Here is a 15,664-nt window from a genome sequence, read left to right as displayed (position 1 = left end):
GGGGGGGTTAACCTTTGAAGACTGAGGGTTTGGTGTGATTTCTATTTTCCATGTCTGTGTAGTAATCTAAAATGATTTCCTAAAACTGATTTATTCAATGTGGCTTTGAAAATATATTTTACATTAATGAAAAAAAAAAACCTCACAGCTGTTCTGTTGTACATTCTTGCTTTAAACTATGTAAGTTGAGAGTGAGGTGTGGAGAGGTGAACTTGGCTGAGGGGGGAAACCCCACTGGGTGGCAGATGGTAAAAGAAGAGGCTGTTCTTGACAGGCGCTCCTGGTTTGTGGTTACCCCTGCGGTGGAGGGGAGGAAATGCCTAGCAGAGGCATTGGGGGTAGGTGATGGCGGGAGGGGGGACAGGAGGTGGCACTGGGGTGTGATTCTGCCAGACGAGCGGCACTGAACATTTGTCCTTTTTGCTGTGCTTGTATTTTCTAGGTGCATCAGAGGCTTTCTCCTTGGCAGAGTGTGAGAGTGGTCTATTGCAGTACAGTAGTGCCCTCTGATGGTAAGTATTGACATGGAGAAACTCTTGGCTCACTTCTGACTTCACTAACTTAAATCATGTTCGCTGACCCCTTTACTGGTTGAGGCTTTTTTGGCTAGCAGGTACTCCAGTTTTGGACTAAGGAAGTGACAGAGAACAAAGTCAGTCAAGAAGAAATAAGGAACTAGTCAACTTTTCTGATAACTGTCCTTAAAAAAACAGACAGGCCTTATAAAGAAAGATGTAATTGCATGCAACTGTCCAAATGTTTTTGCCAGACTTTTTCCTGATGTAGCCGTGAGGTCTGTGTGATGCCTACCTTTCAGGGTCCTGCGTGCCCCGATAACTTCATTTATGTAATGACATCATACCAGATACTTGCTCAAATGTTTGAAAGTACTGCTTGCTGCAGTGAATAAGTTGTGAAACCAAGGCAATTTTATTCCTTTATTTAAATTCTGGGACAGCTCAGACATTAAGCTTTTAAAATAAGGTTGTGATAACATAAAGCAAAAGAATGCCCTGGTGGAACTTTAAAAATCTCAGTATGATAGAATACAAAGAGGAAACAAGCAGCTTTGAGATCACTGCCGGCTTAACGTCTGCATGCTGTGCGCAAAGAGTAGAGCACTTATGCTGACTGACACAAGCGGTTAGTGGATCCTCTCCCTATTAAGGCTTGCTAATAAAGCCTGAAAGCTAATAAAGTAAAGAGTTCTGGCACAATTGCTTCCCCTGCCAGGATAGTGAGTGTGTGCAAACACAAAGAGAACGTGACTGCTGTGGAGAACTCAAAATAAAAACCTGAAAGCTTAAATAGATGTGTAGAGGGCAAATGTAAGGTTGAGAGGATAATGTAAGTGTGTAGCTACTTGCCTGATTTGATTTTTACCTTTCCTCATACTGTGCTTGAATACTTTTGTTGTTTCTTCCAATAACTTCACCTTTACCAGTAGTAAATGTTCAACACTGACTTCTTTGGCCACCTCCTTTTTTTACCGTACCTTGTTTTGGCGTAATGTATTGCCTCAGAAATCTTTAAAAAATACTAATGACCTGTTACTGGTGCACATAGGGTTGAGTGAAAACTTTGTAGTGCTTGGATGCAATTCATACCTCACAGCAACCACACGCTTAATATGATGTGTAAAGCTTTTAAAATTCTCCACTGTCTTATTTAGCAGCATCCCTGGCCAGGTTGTAGGTGTCTGTAAATATAAGTGAAATACAGTCGTATAAAATTACTTTATTTTACTTGTCCCGTTTATTTAAACACTGGCTTAAAATGTAATCAGTGAAGATTAGCCAAAGTGTTAGCTCTATAGTGATATGCCAAAATGCTTTGACCACTTAGTAGCTTGTAGTTGCCCTCGTGCAGGCAATCCACAGGGCTGCCAGAACAGAGGAGAGCAAGGCAGACAGTCATATCGCAGTGTCTTGTTAATAACTTTTACTGGAGCTGTCTGTTAGGTTTGTGTTACTGACATGTCCTTTAGATTTTTTTTCTTTTTTTTATTTGCCTCTGGGCTCTTCCCTCTCCAATGCAGTAGAAATCTGACCAGACGTTACTTGTGTGGGAGGTGATGAGAGGATCAAACTGGGATTATGGACTTTCCCCACCGGTGATTTAGGCTAGAAAATTACTTTTACAAGCTTTTTGTGAGGAAAACATAAACTAGCTGTAATTCCAGATTTTACAGAGCCTGTCATCCGAAATAAATAATTTGGTCTTTAACACTTCACCTAAGCTAGAGATCCTTGAGAAAGGTTTTGTGTGTGGTGCCAATGCTGATGACTCTTGGTGCAGTCTGTCCTATTGCGTTTATCACTGAGATCTCTTATCAGGTCTGTGGAGGGTTAAAATGCAGCAGGGCTGGTGCTGGTAGGCAATTCCTCCACAGCTGGCAGTCACTGAGCTGTGGTTGTGTTGTACCAATGGGGATACACTGAAAAGCGTTGGTGCAAACGCTGTTATCTGTTCTGCTCTACAATAAACTGGCTCGCTGCCTGTATAATCAAGGCAGCATTTTAAGTAAAGAATGTTTTTCCGTGTCTTGTGGTTATGTAAGCAGTGCATAAGTTAATGTTGTATATGCTGCTCACAGAACCAATGAATTCAATACTTAAGTGGCTATTTTAAGCTTCTAAACATGCTGATCATTCCATCTGAGCCTGCTATCACAAGTGTAGCTAATGCTAATCTATTTCTTACCAGTCTCTTGCTCAAATACTTGAGTGAAAGAATCAAAAAGTCTGATAGCTGGTGTCATAACAGCTGTTGATAAGGAGCTTGAAATTCTGTCTAAGTGTCCAAATAAATTGGCAGTTTGCTTTATTTTTTTCAGTAAATACCTGACTGTTGTCTCTGAGTAGCTTTAGTGTTTTGAAGCTTAAAACTAAAATCTTGTCAGGTGTCTGAATTTTGAGAATAGGTGTTTGTAGGCTTCCAAATACTGGGGCCTCTTGGGATGCTTTAATCCTTTTAGATGTCCATACTTGGTCATTTCCACCTAGTGTTTAAACATGACATGATGACCTCTTTGTCAGCACTGGATAGCAATCCCCTGGAACAGGGCAAAAAACCTTGGTATGCTTGATTCAATTCTTGAAGGCATGTGACAGTAAACCCAAAAGAACTCTTCTGGCTTTGTAAAAGTGTACTTGGTGCATCCTTTCTCAACAGCCTCCTCCCTTTTCAGAAGGGCATGTTGCCCCAAGACTTGTCCTAATATGCAAAGGATCCTGTGATAAACAGTTCTCTAATTTGGCAGCAAATCACTGAAAGGAGAGGCATAAAGGCAGTCAGTGGCAAAAATTTTTTAGCAGTGGCATGCTGAGAAAGAGTTTCCTTCGGTACTTAAAATTACATTATTTGCTTCTATTTCTACTTGCGTTGACTTCCTTGACCAACTAGTTTTGATGTTAGCTGCTTAAATTGACTTGGCATGTCAATACATGAGTTAGAGGAGTTTAAGTAGATGGTGTGGTTCTTAGAGTTGGCCAAAGCTACAACAGGTGGGAATATGAAGCCAGATGCAGTGTGGGTGGGTGTGACTGCACAAGCCTTGAGACATGGCAAATGCTCTGTGCGATAAAAAAGACCTTACATTTTTACATAAGAAAAATACGTAGCACTCCAAAGTGAATCATGTTTAGGTGTGCTGCTATATCTTGGCAACTACTGCACTCGGGGAAAATTTTGACTGTTTGTGACTCAGTAAAGGGCTTAGGGAATACGAACTCTTAACTTCATTTTTTCTATGTATGGATATCCTGAAGCACACAGTGGGCTGTGTTTCTGGCGGTAAAATAATAACTAGCTTATAGTTCATACAGGTCACTAACATAAATTTTAGAAAGGTACACTGAAATCCTTAAGAAAGCTCTTGAAAAAGCTCCTGACAGCACTAAGGAAATGGAAAATGTTGTTTTATCTACACCTAAGAAGTAATGTCTATCTTCTGAAGTACAAAATGTATTGATCCCATGAATTTTAGATGAAATGACCTTGAAGCTTAAACTCGGAGCACTGTTGCTACAACCTCGTACTCCTTGACTGCTCTCTTAAATATTTTTGTTGTCTTAGGAGAGAGAGGAGCAAACTGGAACTAAACAAGAATAAAAAGGTTTGAAGTAGGTTATTCCTTGATCTTTCCTAATATACACAGTCTGGCTTTGGGTATAAATCCAGATAAATTGCAGAGTGTTTTGTTTTCTGTAGTCCAAAATACTTTGGTTCTCAAAAACTAATACATAATGGTTCTCAAAAACACATACTGTGCTGCCATGTTGTGGCTTTTAGATATCATGTTGCATTGTCTCTAAATTGGAGGCATAGATTTGACAGATGGACTACTTGGTGGATAAGGAATTGGCTGGACGGTCGCACTCAAAAGGGTTGTGGTCAACAGCTCAATGGTCAAGTGGCAAGCAGTGGCAAGTGGTGTTCCTCAGGGGTCAGTACTGGAACCGGTACTATTTAACATCTTTGGTGGTGACACGGATGTTGGGATTGAGTGCACCGTCAGCAAGTTCGCTGACAACACCAAGCTTTGTGGCGTGGTCAACATGCTGGAGAGGAGGAATGCCATCCAGAGAGACCTGGACAGGCTTGAGGGGTCGGCCTGTGCAAACCTCATGAAGTTCAACCAGGCCGAGTGCAAGGTCCTGCATATGGGTCAGGGCAATCTCATGCACAAATATAGGCTGGACAGAGAATGGATTGGGAGCAGCCCTGAGGAGAAAAGGACTTGGGGGTGTTGGTGGATGAGAAACTCAACATGAGTCAGCAATGTGCGTTTGCAGCCCAGAAAGCCAACTGCATCCTGGGCTGCATCAAAAGAAGCGTGGCCAGCAGGTTGAGGGAGGTGATTCTGCCCCTCTACTCCACTCTCTTGAGACCCCATCTGCAGTACTACGTCCAGCTCTGGGGCCCCCAGCATAAGAAGGACATGGACCTGTTGGAGTAGGTCCAGAGGAGGGCCACAAAGATGATCAGAGGGCTGGAGCACCTCTCCTGTGAAGACAGGCAGAGGGAGCTGGAGTTGTTCAGCCTGGAGAAGAGAAGGCTCCAGGGAGACCTAAGAGCCCCAGGTACCTAAAGGGTCCTACAGGAAAGCTGGGGAGGGACTCTTTATCAGGGAGTGGAGCAATAGGATGAGGGGGAATGGTTTTAAACTGAAAGAGGGGAGATTTAGATTAGATATCAGGAAGAAATTCTTGACTGTGAGGGTGGTGAGCCCCTTGCGCAGGTTGCCCTGAGAAGCTGTGGCTGCCCCATCCCCGGAGGTGTTCAGGGCCAGGCTGGAAGGGGACTTGGAGCAACCTGGGCTGGTGGGAGGTGTCCCTGCCCATGGCAGGGGGGGGGGACTAGATGATCTTTAAGGTCCCTTCCAAATCTAACCGTTCGGTGATTCTATGATAAATGTGATTGGGCTTAGAGTAAACATCTTCTACTTTTCCACAAAGCACAGAAAGTTTAACAGATACTGCCAAGTTAATGGGAGTGAAAACCTCTGTCATCCCTCTATTTTTCTTTGATGGACACATCTATTGATAAAAGATGAACCAAAAACTTAGTCTCTTTCATGTTCGGCTCATAACAGTGTTTGCCTTTTTCTCCATGGGACAAATACATAACTATTACAAGAAGGTCGATTAATTTTTAATGATAAACTTGCATTTTTGTTGTCTTTGTAGAAGTGACGGTGGTTTACCAAAACGGGTTACCTGTGATTTCTGTGAATCTTCCATCCCGGCGTGAGCGTTGCCAGTTCACGCTTAAACCGATCTCAGACTCTGTTGGTGTGTTCTTACAACAGCTGCAAGCAGAGGACCGTGGAATTGATCGGGTTGCAATCTATTCAGCAGGTACTGTTGTTTACAAACTAATTGATTTACTTCTTTGCCAGCTATTTTCATCTAGCCTTTAGCTTTTTACGTAAAAGCTTGTTATGGTGTGAGATCTTGGACATTCCTGAAAAAACAGAAGGTAGAAATGCCATTCCTAGAGTAAGAATATTGTTAACTGTCCCTGTATAGTCTGGTCTGCCAAGGAAATCTGACTGTAGAGTGAAGTAAGAAAACATTCCTAATGCTTAGCTTACGTCCATTAGGACTAATGTCTGTGTTTTTGGTGAGTTTCCTACTATTTAGTATGAAAGATGCAAGCTATGCAACCTATGTGAATATTCCAGTTGATTTGTAAGGAATTGAGTGTAAAAGGTGGTACAAGGGAAATAGTATCTTGCTTAGCTATGAAAACTTGGTCATATTTCATTTAATGTCACATTTTGCTATGTTTTGCTCGATTGCTATGTGTCTGGTAGCCACCAAAGCTCTGAAATGTCACGAGGACGTCTTATGAAAGTGCCATTAAAGCAGGTGTTTCCTGAAAAGTCTTGGCCTGAGAGTGTTTGCTAACTTAGTGATGTCAAAGCTGTCTGATATCAGAGATTGAAATAATCATTTCTAATGCCAGTGGGGAGAGATGAAGGTGACTTAAGTGGATTGTATTGCAAAACATAGTAAAATATTCAAACTGTGCAGGATGACCTGAACTGCTTTTTATAAGATGACCTAAAATATCAAAGATTTAGAAAAGCAGCTGCACACATAGCTCAGCTGGTATTTGCCATGTTAAGCTCCCCCAATCTATATATCCATCTTGATGAAGAGTATTGTCTGTGGAAAAACGTGGAAGTCCAACAACTGGATTTGGGATGGCATTACAACTTACTTAGCTACAGCATGTTTAGGTATTTTGTTTCTACTGTTTAACAAGTCATCTGTGTTTGCCTTGCAGATGGCACGCGTGTCGCCTCCTCCACAGGCATAGATTTGCTTCTGCTGGATGACTTCAAACTGATCATTAATGATGTCACATACCATGTTAGACCACCAAAGAGAGGTAAACCAGCCTCGTTCTGGTAAACATTAGAATTAAGTTTCAGTATTCAGTTCCCTGTTAAATTGCAGCCTGCTTCATTAACTTGTTCAAGAACATGAAGTGTTATCTCTAAAGGAAACCCTGCAGTATCTAATCCTGCCCTTGGACGCTAAATTAGTGATATCCAAGTAATCGGAATAGTCAATGATGAAAAGCAAATATTCATTCTGCTCAAAGCCAGTAAAACCCCCCCGCACAAGAGGAATAAATAAAGAAATGTAATTTCTTTTAATTTCTAAATTTTTCTGATTTTTTTTTCTAATTACTGAAAAGTAATTTAATTTAACTCATTCTGAAGGAGTACAATATAAAATGGGAATTAGATTGAAACTTACATTATCTGATTTGGAAGAATAAATCGTTCCCTCACCTGACAGTTAACATTATTTCCTTTTAAGTGTGGTACTTTGAATATTGCAAATAAACCTTGAAACCTTGTTAGCTAACAAGCAGTGAAATAGATGAGACCGTGCTCTTACAAGATTATATTACTAAGAATTAAATAGGAAGGGAAGCCAACCTATTTTGAATCAATTAGAAAATGCTTTTAAGTAATGGGCTTTGAATGTGAAAACTTGTAAGAAGCTTTTGAGACACTCCAGAGTTCCTGGCGAAGGAACTTGATATTTTCATCTGTGAGACACTCCAGAGTTCCTGGCGAAGGTAGGAACTTGATATTTTCATCTACTGTCTACTCTTTCTCCTAGGCGACTTTATAGGCTTCATAAAGCACCAGCTTCTCGCATGCCTGTAATTACCTCTGAGGACTTAAGCAAAAGGACCAGTTTTGGAAATGTTGCTCTGCTTGTTGCTTGGCTAACGGATAGTGAGGCATTTTTGTCTATCTTGTTGTTCTGTTATTGTTGCGGGCGATAACGTGAAGTTTGCAAGCAGTATTTTTCTAAAAGGAATTTTTAGCCTTGTAGACAGGAAAACAAATTAGTAAGGATTTATAATTTGACTTGCATGTCCAGGTGAGGTTAGATGGTGGAAATGCCTTCCCCTATTTATCTGGATGTTTTCCCTAGTGTTCGGGCCTTCCTCTCTTATGCCTCTCTTCAAGTAGTAGATAATGAACAAAATCATTCATAAGGCAAAAGCTGCAAGGGAACTGTTAATGTTCCTTTTACCATCTTGAGCAGCCTGAGTAAGACAACATGATAACGGAGGCTGATCTATCAAAAATCAGGAGACTGACCATATCTTTTGGGTCCGAGACTACCTTGGGTGGCTCTCTTCCAGGAAGACCTGCTGTTACATGCCATCTTCCTCTGTAGATGTAGTTGGCTTCCAAGGATATTTGTGCAAGGAAAATAATAAAAATTTATTCTAGCGTTTTATTGTTCATAATATCAAAATACCATGTAGAAAAGAAATTTCTGACTTGGGGAACTTTGTGCAGCTACTTGTGCAGCATGCAGGAGTCTCTGGAATTGGGAGCATAGCATTGGGTGAGATGTTGTTTCTCCCCTATCTGTGAATTAGACTGACCTCCACTAGAGATGTGTTATTCCATCTCCCTAAAAGCACCGTGACAGAAAACTCTGCATTAAGACTGAGTATCTCTCGCACACAAAAAAAAAGTTACCCTCTGCTCTCTCAACCCACTGCTCTGTGTCCTGAATGTGGTGTTTTCACCCACTTAAAAGATACTGTAAGCCAGAGAAGTAGAGTGAGTATTTTAGCAACATATCTCTTCCAACTGTTAGCCCCTGAGAGCAGGTGATGATATCGAGCCTAGCTGGTCTAGTCTGTAATTTTTAGTACAACTAAATGAGAATGCAAACATGGTGTCTATTTCTGCACTGGAGAAATCGCTGTCCCAAGGTAAGGCAATTCATACATCCCACTTACCTAATGTTTGGGAGAGCAAAGTTTGTGTCAGTGAGTCGGTGTGGCTTTGGTTAGCTCGCTTGTATGATCTACCCGTTGTGTGCCGGTAGGTGAGCTCTGGGATCACCTAGGTTACATGAAATGCACCCTCCGATTCGTTTGCCAAGGAGATTTCTATAGTTAGCTTGTGTTAAAATGAATGTGCCCATAAATAGGCCCTGGGATTAGTTCTGTTAAACTTCTCAGCTATTGCTTTTCCATTTTTTACAAAATCACCCTGTGTATTTTGAGATGGAAATGCCAGAATACTGTAATCTCAAATACTAAGTACTTTTTGATGGTCCCTTCAGTAGGAACACTTGGGTGGTTTTTTTTTTCCTTCATAGGGGAAGAGCAGCCCCTTAGCTGGGAGGGGAATACGGTGTGCTTTGTGTGCCTTGGCACAGACAACTGAGTCACTTTGTTCCCCTGAGCTGCTAGTGGTAAAACTTAAGTTGTCCGTAGCTTTTAATGAATCTAAACTCTTTATCTCATTTGAGAGTTGCAGGCCAAGTCCAGACAGGTTGCTGCAGCTTTCCCGTGTCAGTTCTGTTTTCTGTGTTGGTAAAATTGTATTTTGAGAAGATCACTTTAGGTACAAGACCAAGGATGCTACAAAAAAAATTCTATGTGTGTATATATTATATTTTTTTTTTTAGATTATTTGGCTAATGTCAATTTCTCTTGCTTTAATTTGAAACTTGGGGTGGTTTTTTTTTTCATATGGAGTGTGTAATATATCACTAGTCATAACTCCTTTACAAGTTGATTTCCTTTGGGAATCCTTTTTGTGTTGAAATGCGGGGATAAAGGCAGTTTCAGTTAGTGGCCCTGTTACAGTTTTCATTTAAATACTGTGAGGGAGAATTCCATTGTCCTATAGGCATCATAGCACAGGGTTGCCCACAGAGTGTTGAGAAACAATTCCTGGCATTGGTATTTAAAGTAATTATCTTAAGACTACATGTTCTGGGGCTACTAACCCAAGATCTTTGGCTGCCATTATCAATAATTGTGGTTGCTGATGTCTGAATTCTGTCTGTTTCTTGACAGCTGGTGTGATGCATAGTGCTCATTTAGTTGTTCGGTTGTCTTTAGCAGACTAATAGTAGTTTCTGAAGAGTATATGAGAAGTTCTGTGGATAAATGCATATAAAGCAGTCTCTTTTTTTCCTAGAGCTCTTAAGCCATGAAAATGCAACGACGCTGAATGATGTCATTCAGCAGTTGTACACTGCCTTGTGCATTGAGGAGCACCAGCTGAACAAAGAGAAGGAGCTGATAGGGAGACTAGAGGAATTGAAGGAGCAACTAGCACCACTAGAAAAAGTGAGACGTTTCCCATTGTATTTTACTTATCCTCTAAATGTGGCCTTAATTTATTTCAAGGTTTTAATTAGATCCCTGGCATGCTTCCAATAGTTTTAAGATCATTGAAGCGGAAGATGCAGTAAGTGTATACCCAACCATGTCTGTTTCTGGTTTCTGTGGAAGTATTTTGTTTACTTGCTTTATATAATCGGAAATGAACTTGGTAGTAAATAAAGATGGGGGATAATGCAACAGGACATCTCTGAACATAGAGAAATAAGCAGTTTTGCAAGGTATGCAGAGCATGCTCAGAGTAAAATTTGGATGATGGTAAGATACTGATGGAAAAGAAGCCTGGATTTCTCTGCATTAACCTAGACTTAAATTATACGTCTCAACTTAAGATTTAATATAAATACAAGGTGTTATTTTTACATATCTCTTAATTATATTAACATTCTATTTTTGAGAATGTAAGATGTGTACTTCTGTCTCCTTCAGGTAAGGATGGAGCTCAGCAGGCAAGCAGAGAAGAGGACAACCTTGGTTTTGTGGGGAGGCCTGGCCTACATGGCCACTCAGTTTGGGATTCTGGCCCGCCTCACCTGGTGGGAGTATTCTTGGGACATTATGGAACCAGTCACCTATTTCATCACCTATGGTAGTGCCATGGCAATGTACGCTTATTTCGTAATGACTCGCCAGGTAGGACTTGTTGTGCTGACGACACTTCAGTAGAAGACTTGCTTTGAGCTCTACTCCCTAGAAAAATAGGAAAATTGTGCCTGTTAGAAGTGTCTTTTCCCCTTCCTTATCCTGTCGGAACCTAGATGCCACTTGATTAAATTTGTGCTGTCCAGGATGGTGGTGTATGGTTGTGGGGTCTTCTGGTGGTGGTGGTGATTGCTGATTTCTTGGTTGGCTTACCATAAATGCTTATGTATGTTCTGTGATTGACTGCTTTAGCTATGCGGGTTCATCTAGTGATGGGTAATAGTTTCTGCATGCACACACACATGCAGTGTCACACACGTTGACTTGCTCCAAAGGCCTCCAAGAGCTGTGATTTATCAGCCCAAATAAACCAGGTGCATGAGGTACCTTCTGAGTTTCAAGAAAGAACACATCTCTGACATGAGATGCTGGTCTTTTTAAAGAGAAAAATGTTCGGGGATCGCGTTGGAAGTGCTTTTGTTTGTGTTTCATGGGTCTGGCCTCCAGATGAAAGATCTTTCTCTGGATCCTTGTAGTTGTGATGGACTCTGGATTTCTAGTACGTGGTTTGTCTCATCGCTCCCCCTTAAACTTCATAATCCCACCTAATAATGAGGAAGGGCTCAAAGAGTCTCTGTTGTCATAAGACCATTAGAGCAGAGGCTGCAGGTGTTTCAGTGTGGTGTCCCCGGGGGTCTACATCATTTCAGGGGCTGAGGACACATGTGCCGCAGTAGTTTTTGCCAAATGCAGTTGGAATTTCTGCCGCATTTGAACTCAGATTTGATGTTTTAATCATCATCTGTATCAATTAGTCCCTCTTCTGCCAGACCTTAAAATCTGGATGTTTCAGGGATGGCTTGACTCTGAATGCAGCTTTTCTCCACCTGACAGCCCTGATCATTGGATGCATACCAGACACAGAGGCTGTGTGATGTTCCGGTGCAAGGGAGAGTTAACTGCAGCAGAGGCAGACCCGTGCTTTGTAGAGGCTATGTGGGATTTGGTGTGAACAGCTCTGCTGCTCAGTTATCTGCACGCTCTAAAAAGCTGTGACTTTTTACAGTAGAGTATCCCTGGCAAAAGCTGTTGTATTGGGTTCTTGTTCTTACTTGCATAGCTTGGTTAAGAGATGAACTCACGAGCAACTATTGTTGCTTTAATTAGCTATTCCGTGTTTATGACCTTAAGAAAAAGAGTCAGGGCCATCTTCCAAAGGCTTATTCTGGTGTTTATAGCTTTTTTTCTTCCCTTTCTCCCCACCAACTTTTGGGTATTGGAACTTTGAAATGTGTTAGTTTTTGTTCTCTCTGCATGGAAGGATTCACACCTTCAGGACAGGAGGGAGGTGATGGTAACTCGCTGCTGGAGTGTAACCATATGAGTAGAGAAGCAAATGCCTGACTGTACTGGGTCTGGCTGGGATGGAGTTAATGCTCTTCATAGCAGCTGGTATGGTGCGTGTTTTGGATTTGTGACCAAAACAGTCTTGATAATGCAACAGTGTTTTTGCTATTGCTGAACAGTGCTTGCACAGCATCAAGGCCCTCTCTGTTTTGTTGCTTCCCCCACCCCGGGGCCCCCCAGGAACAGGCTGAAGGGTGGGTGAGGTGTTGTGAGGGCACACAGCCAAGACAGCTGACCTGAACTGACCAAAGAGATATTCCATACCATATGATGTCATGTTCAGCAGTAAACCGGGGGGGAGGAGGTAGTTTCTCCAAAGTAGCTGTTGCTCAGAGACTAGTTGGGCATTGGTCTGCTGGTGGGAGCTGGTGAGTGGTTGCTTTTGCATCACTCTTACAGGTTTCTCCATCACTTATTAAGCTGTCTTTGTCTCGGCTCTTGAGTTGTTCTTGATTTTTGCCCTTTTGATTCTCTTCCCCCATCCGGCTGCAGGGGAGTGAGTGACTGGGTGGGGTCTTAGCTGCAGCTGGGGTTACCCCACCACACTGGGTGAGCTTAGACAATGCTGTCTGGTCTTGTGCCTTTGCTGACAGAAACTAGTCATCCTCCCAAAACACACCTGATACATACTGTGCCAAGTTGTATCCTGTTGTGGCTTTATTCCTATCTTCTCTTTTTTTTTTTCTTTTTAGGAATATGTTTATCCAGATGCCAGAGACAGACAGTACTTATTATTTTTCCATAAAGGAGCCAAAAAGACACGATTTGATCTAGAGAAATACAATCAACTCAAGGATGCAATTGCTCAGGTAACAAGAATTTTTTCAGAAGTAAGACAAAGAAATTACTGCTTGGTAGTTCTTAGCTGCTATTAATAGATTCATCTCAAACAAGAATGGATGTATCTTAAGTTTTCAGCCCACTTTCTTGTCACAGTCCCAGTGCAGTCACTGAATTGGCTTTGATATGCCCAGGAATAGAACTGCTGGATGTGTAAATCAACATGAAATGGTTGCCTGAATGTATCTGTAAGGGCCTTTTAGAAACTGCTGGCAAATCTCGAGTTGCTTCAGGCATTTCATGCCTCAGAGGAGCCTAATTCAAGATTTCCTTTCTTCTCAGCTCCTACACACCAGATGGATTTAGTGAGGAGTGAAGACTTGCATCCATTCAGTTCATGTCTTCCTGACATAGCACTTCAGTGCACTGGGTTGCAGTCCTGGAAAGTAATGTTAAAAAAAAAATTTAGCTGTATTGTTAGAGGCAGTGGGGGCAGATTTCTCATATTCTGCAGATGAACACTTTTGGCAGACTATCCACATTGTGGGATCTGTTCAACAAAGGAGTCAGGTAGAGATCTTTCCTCGTGTTTCTGAGAGCCTTTCTGCAGAAGGATGGCATAAGCAGAAAAAGCAGAGCTACCACATTCTTTTTCACTGCTCCGTATCATTCTCTGTTTATTCTTAGGCTCTGGAAATGACAGTGTAGGATATCCAGGGCAAGATGTGTTCTTCCTCTGCCTTGAAGAAGGAGCTGCACAAGGAGTAGAAGGGAGGTCAGGACGAGGATCTTTCATGAGAAAATCCAGAAAGACCTTTGGGTGTCCTCATGCCGTGTTGAATACAGATACCCTTGGGTAGCTGTATTTTCATGGAGCTTTTCTTCTAGAGTCAACCATTCCCACGAATCTAGTTGGTTTGGGTTGTTTTTTTTTTTTTAAAAGAAAAGGTTGCAGTGAGCTTATGGGAATCAAATCTTCCCTACCATATTCCTTTTAAGTGACTGCATGTAGACAGGTTTAGAGAAGTACAGAGCACGTGTCTTCCAGTAAGTGCTGAGAATGGTTTTCCCAAATATGAGCCTGTGACTTTGCTTTACTTTTTGAACGCTTCCCTGCTGGACAGGAAAAACAAGGAAATACGGAAAAGCTTTCCATTCTGTAAAGGGGAATGGTATTGGGGAAGGTGTATTGAGAGCTTGTTCTTTATAATGTGTCTTTTGCTTTTAGGCAGAATTGGACCTTAAGAGGCTTCGAGACCCGCTGCAGGTTCACCTGCCCATCCAGCAAATTGATGAAAAGGACTGATCAGCAAAGAAGTTCTGAACCCCGGCAAAAAACCTGTTCATAGCTCTTGCCTTGTTAATTAAAGCATTGCAGGTGGAAGCTGGGAGGTGATGTGGGGGTGGAGGGTTTTTACCTTTAATCAAGACAAAGGACTGTAGGGGGGGGGAATCTCTTAAATCTGAAGATGGGACATTATGGAATGTTAGTTCTGAAAAGGGCTTGGCAAATAGTCACGTTTAAAAACCATCTGAATGGCAATTGTATACAAATACAGGATTGGGGGGTTCATGAAAAGAATGTAATGCTGGGGTGTAGGGGTGTCTTCTTCCAGCTTTGCAGGGTCTGTCTCTTGATAAGACACCAGCAGCCTGCTTAGCTTTTTAAATTTTCCTTTACCTGATTCAGATCTCTCTTTCTCTCTCGGTGGAAGCTGGGAGGTGATGTGGGGGTGGAGGGTTTTTACCTTTAATCAAGACAAAGGACTGTAGGGGGGGGGAATCTCTTAAATCTGAAGATGGGACATTATGGAATGTTAGTTCTGAAAAGGGCTTGGCAAATAGTCACGTTTAAAAACCATCTGAATGGCAATTGTATACAAATACAGGATTGGGGGGTTCATGAAAAGAATGTAATGCTGGGGTGTAGGGGTGTCTTCTTCCAGCTTTGCAGGGTCTGTCTCTTGATAAGACACCAGCAGCCTGCTTAGCTTTTTAAATTTTCCTTTACCTGATTCAGATCCTTCTTTCTCCCTCAAAAAAAAAAAAAAGAACAAAGAATCCAAGCCACCTGGAGCTATGGCTGGTGATCAGAACTTGCACTCCACCGCCATTAACACGCACACTTCTGATCAGACCTGGTCTCTTTTATAAAGTTACTACAAGACTGCTTTCTACTGGAAAACCGTGAGCTTCCCCTTCCCAGCCCACCCCATGTGCTCCACTGACTTCCTCCTTTGCTTATTTATAGCACAAATTGGTTGTAGCCAAGTGAGAGAAGGAACGAGTTTTCTTCTGGACATTTGATAATTGATCTTTTGGATTATTCCATAATAACTATATAAACTTTGCGTCCCGGTGCCCTTGAGCTCCTTCTAGAAATCAATGGCAGCATTGCATGAGAGGTTTTTTTTATATTCAGTCTTAAAGGAGGGATATTCCCCTCTTCCTACCCCAAATCTGATAGCCACCTGGACTATGAAATGATGAATGTTTAAAGGATTATCGTGACTCCTGCTTAAATGAACAGTTTTGGAGTATGGAATAATTAAACTTGATATTTGGCTGCTTGTGTAACGGGATAAAAAGTCTCATATGGTCAAAGCATTTTCTTTGCCTGGAGGCTTTTTGAAAGCCACGG

The 15,664-nt window shown here is 41.8% G+C and overlaps 1 protein-coding gene across 1 annotated transcript; it reads left to right on the top strand.

Annotated features, from left to right (window-relative positions):
- The first annotated feature begins 245 nt into the window (after positions 1 to 245).
- Positions 246 to 14,922, top strand: MCU (mitochondrial calcium uniporter). Its single transcript, XM_009885647.1, has 9 exons — positions 246 to 338; positions 443 to 512; positions 5,691 to 5,861; positions 6,796 to 6,900; positions 9,989 to 10,140; positions 10,624 to 10,827; positions 12,936 to 13,052; positions 14,252 to 14,433; positions 14,746 to 14,922. The coding sequence occupies exons 1-8, from the start codon at positions 246 to 248 to the stop codon at positions 14,327 to 14,329; spliced, it is 990 nt and encodes a 329-aa protein (XP_009883949.1). The 3' UTR covers positions 14,330 to 14,433; positions 14,746 to 14,922.
- Positions 14,923 to 15,664: the final 742 nt, after the last annotated feature.

This window comes from Charadrius vociferus, unplaced genomic scaffold (genome assembly GCF_000708025.1).
Source record: "Charadrius vociferus isolate BGI_N301 unplaced genomic scaffold, ASM70802v2 scaffold335, whole genome shotgun sequence".
NCBI lineage: Eukaryota > Metazoa > Chordata > Aves > Charadriiformes > Charadriidae > Charadrius > Charadrius vociferus.
Note: the sequence above shows the minus strand (reverse complement) of the source record. Positions and strands in the feature narration are given on the sequence as shown.

Excerpts from the sequence above, each read along its gene's own strand:
- MCU (XM_009885647.1), top strand. The coding sequence starts at position 246 with ATGGTAAAAGAAGAGGCTGTTCTTGACAGGCGCTCCTGGTTTGTGGTT. Across the intron at positions 513-5,690 it reads TACAGTAGTGCCCTCTGATG|AAGTGACGGTGGTTTACCAA; the intron begins GTAAGTATTGAC and ends TTGTCTTTGTAG. Across the intron at positions 10,141-10,623 it reads AACTAGCACCACTAGAAAAA|GTAAGGATGGAGCTCAGCAG; the intron begins GTGAGACGTTTC and ends TGTCTCCTTCAG.